Source organism: Cyprinodon variegatus, unplaced genomic scaffold (assembly GCF_000732505.1).
Source record: "Cyprinodon variegatus isolate N-32 unplaced genomic scaffold, C_variegatus-1.0 Scaffold852, whole genome shotgun sequence".
NCBI lineage: Eukaryota > Metazoa > Chordata > Actinopteri > Cyprinodontiformes > Cyprinodontidae > Cyprinodon > Cyprinodon variegatus.
The window spans coordinates 116791-120344 of NW_015151305.1; the positions used below are offsets into that span (position 1 = coordinate 116791).

At 37.7% G+C, this 3554-nt stretch overlaps 1 protein-coding gene across 1 annotated transcript in view; it reads left to right on the top strand.

Moving 5' to 3' along the window:
* Positions 1–2182, top strand: part of LOC107099267 — a 7705-nt gene extending 5523 nt beyond the window's left edge. Inside the window, exons 11-13 of the mRNA XM_015397322.1 lie at positions 662–761; positions 1426–1621; positions 1707–2182. Of these exons, the coding sequence (XP_015252808.1) occupies positions 662–761; positions 1426–1621; positions 1707–1843 (433 nt within the window). The 3' untranslated portion in view covers positions 1844–2182. The remainder of the gene's footprint in view (positions 1–661; positions 762–1425; positions 1622–1706) is intronic.
* Positions 2183–3554: the final 1372 nt, after the last annotated feature.

Sequence of the window (3554 nt, forward strand, 5' to 3'; positions counted from 1 at the left end):
CCGAGGCCGATTGGGGTTCAAGGAGACAGAAACAGAGACACAAAAAGCAGCTGTAAAAGGCAGCCCCTTCCAGGAAACACACAGCCAGGCAGACGAGCTTCGAGCCAGCTCCCATGCCAAAGGATGAAGAGAGCACATCCAGTTAGTCACAGTCAGAGAAACAGGACTACACTGGAAAACAGGCTGATCTCCAGCATCTATAAACAAGGGTGTTGATGGAAGCAGCACAGCTATCAGAGAATCCTCCATTTTTACACATTTAGGATTTGGTTAAAAAACTGGTAAAAATCAAATCAACAATGGGCTCATTAGATCTTACCGATCTCCTGATGCATGACTCAGCCAAATGACATGTTATTTTTAAACATCTCTACATATGTATGCTAATGTCTCTGTTTGAACTGTATGATCTGCCCTTGTAGCTTCAACCTTTTACATTTTTATGTGTTTGTTCTATTATTGTTGTTGGCATTATACACCTTAACCAGTTGAAAACTAGCTTCATAGCTAATGCCGACACATTAACCGAAATATTCATTAATGTGTACTGTTCCTGACAAATAAACAAATAAATAATAATGAGAAATATCCAACAGAGCAAGCATTTGAATGTAATTCTTTGGTCAAATAAGACTTTAACTCCCTGTTTCTCTGTGTGCAGGTGTGCCGTCGACTCGACTGTGCAGACATATCCAACTTCCAACGAAAGGCTGTTTCAGTTCAGCATGGAGGCCTTCAAATTCATTGGCCTGCATGACCAGGTGAGGAAGATTAGTCAGCATATTATCTAACCAAATTATCCAAATTTTAAATCTGAGATAATGTAAAAACAAAACAAACAAAAAAAAACACCTGGACTACAGTCAGAATAACATAATCTAAATGTTGCAGAATACATTTTTTTCTTCATTCATCCACTTCTGAATGAATGGATTTCAGGACTTCATTTGTTTTCCCAGACCCACAAAAAAGATCACATACATAAATGTGATGAACATATATTTTAATGCACCAATTTTGCTTTCAAGGATTCTAAGAATGCTCATATCTTTCAAGTTTTTTCTATAAGAGTTTTTAAATTCCTGTATGTTTCATTTTGAGCATGATGTCTAAACAACAAGGTGTCTTTATTTTGTAAAGTCATCCAATTATAAGGAGCAAGAAGATATTAAATGTCATTTTGTCATGTTATTACTTAGGATGGTCCAGTTGCGTTTAACTGTAAAAAGATCACATTTGTGGTGAATGAAAGCAGAGTCGGACAAAGATTAGATTTAATTACGTTGACCGTAAAATATCTGGACAGAAAAAACTTTTCTTATTGTTTTGATAAAGTGGAGAAGAGCTCTGAAGATGTTTAAATGCAGATCTACCCTTTCTCCACCAGAGGGAGTGTTTGTTTTAATGACTGCCTCTATTTTGAAGGTGTACATCAGCTGCACAGTCATGATGTGTGAGGCAGGGAACCCCAACACCAGGTGCTCTCAGGGATGCATGAACTCCACATGGTCCCATTTCTCCAGTCGCAGAAAGAGAGAGACTGTGGTCCAGAGCGGAAAGCACTTAGTTTCCCAGGGTCCCCTGCGTCTAAGGCGTGGAGCAGACCCCAGCAGAGGCACAGGTAAGGAAATCATTTGGGAACATTCATCAGAAACACATTAAATGTGAGCAGGACTCCATCATCAATGTGCTTTTTTTTTCTGCAGAACTCAACCTGAACCCCAACCTGGTGTTTGTTGTTGGATGCCTTTTTGCTGCGGTTGGAATGGTCTGCGGAGTCCTTCTTTACAAAACGAAAACCTCCAGGGTCAAATATCAATCCCTGCCCTCATATGAAAACTAAACCTGCACCTTCTGGGCCAGGCTGCTTGGATTATTGGAATGTGGGATTCTGGGTGTTTGTGAATTAATTCAGGTTTTGATAGAAATTGATTAAAATATATTCAACTCTAAAAGACAACAAAATATCTGTCTCTGCGATGTGAATCTTTCTTATCTGACACTACTATAGGAATTCAGCAGTAAGGTTCTGGTAATGTCTCTGTTTATATATAATCAGTATTTTTCCAACTTTTAATCTTATATTATATTCTTCATCATATACTGAAAGACGATTCAGTTGAATAGTTTTATCTTTTCCAGTCTGTCTCAGTGGGTTTTTTTTTGAAGGTGAACTTTTTTCTAAGAGCTCAATAAAAACACTATAACAAATGGTCTTTTGTTTTTGTTTTCCTTCTGCAAAGTCATTTACAAGCTCACATCACAGGTGCTGTGAAAAATTATAATGCAATCATATGTCAGCAGCTTAATTTTATCCAAATATCAGCCCATTTTCTGTTTCATTGTAGCCCAGAGCATCAGGATGTTGGGAATTATGCTCAAACCTTTAAATCCTCCATCACCGACACAAACATTAGGAAGTTCAAGTCCTACTGACTCCAAAGGAAAAAAATAAACAAACAAGGGGTTTAGCAAACTAATACAAAACTGCACAGAATTAAGTAGAATGTGTATATATATTGTTAAAGATAAAAGGTAAAGCTCTGTGTCTGCACCCTGATGCTCTATCTCTCCGGTTCTTTTCCCTGAAAAGAGATCACTTGGGACAAACTCATTAAATAACTTTTATGTATTAAATAACCATGAGACATGACAATAGATTCTGATAGAAATTGTAATCTTACTCTGATCAGAGAAATTGCTTAGGGTTACAGAAGGCAGCTGCTCACCTATCATGGCCCAGATTAACAGTTAAAAAAGCCTTTTATACATCTCCAGTCTGCTACATCATCATATTTTATATCATACACATTAGCAGATGATTAGACATCCATGGCTCCAGCCTTATCAAAATAGGACACCGCATTCATTCCTTTCCCAAATCTTTGCCACGTACAAAATGAAGATTATAACTGTATATCCAGACAGAGGAGCTGTCCTAATTAGCTTAAAATGTCCGTTCTGATGCGCAACAGGCAGCCCATACCAGGGTGTAATAAACTCACATATCTTCAATGATAATTATCCTAACAATATATTTTTTCTGAGCAAATCAAGCAAGGTATTTATTTAAAGGTTTAGAGTACAGACATGCATTAGTAAGAAAAAATTCCAGTTTAATTTATGCATGCACAATTTTAAAATACAGCCAAACATAATTTCAGACATGAGAACTCTGATATAAATATAAAAACGATGTGGCCACAAGATGGAGTCCTATTAAGATTTTACAGCAGATCAAGTTTTCATCTTTTCAACAACAACAAAAAAATAATTCCCAGAAGATTCACCTCTCACCTGCCCTCTCTTGACCTACACTTCAATGAGCCATGTGACCGAAACCACAACCAATCAGAACCCCCTAATGACTATTAAAGGAATAGTACACCCAAGACATGATTAGCCTTCATTTTCTACTCACCCCCATGCTGAACAACACTCTGGAGTACTTTTTTGATATCTCAAATGCATCTGGAGATCTGGGAGGCTTCTTTCTGCCTCGGGCGCCATAGACCTCCATTATTTGAATGTCAGCAGACAGCAAGAAGCCTCCC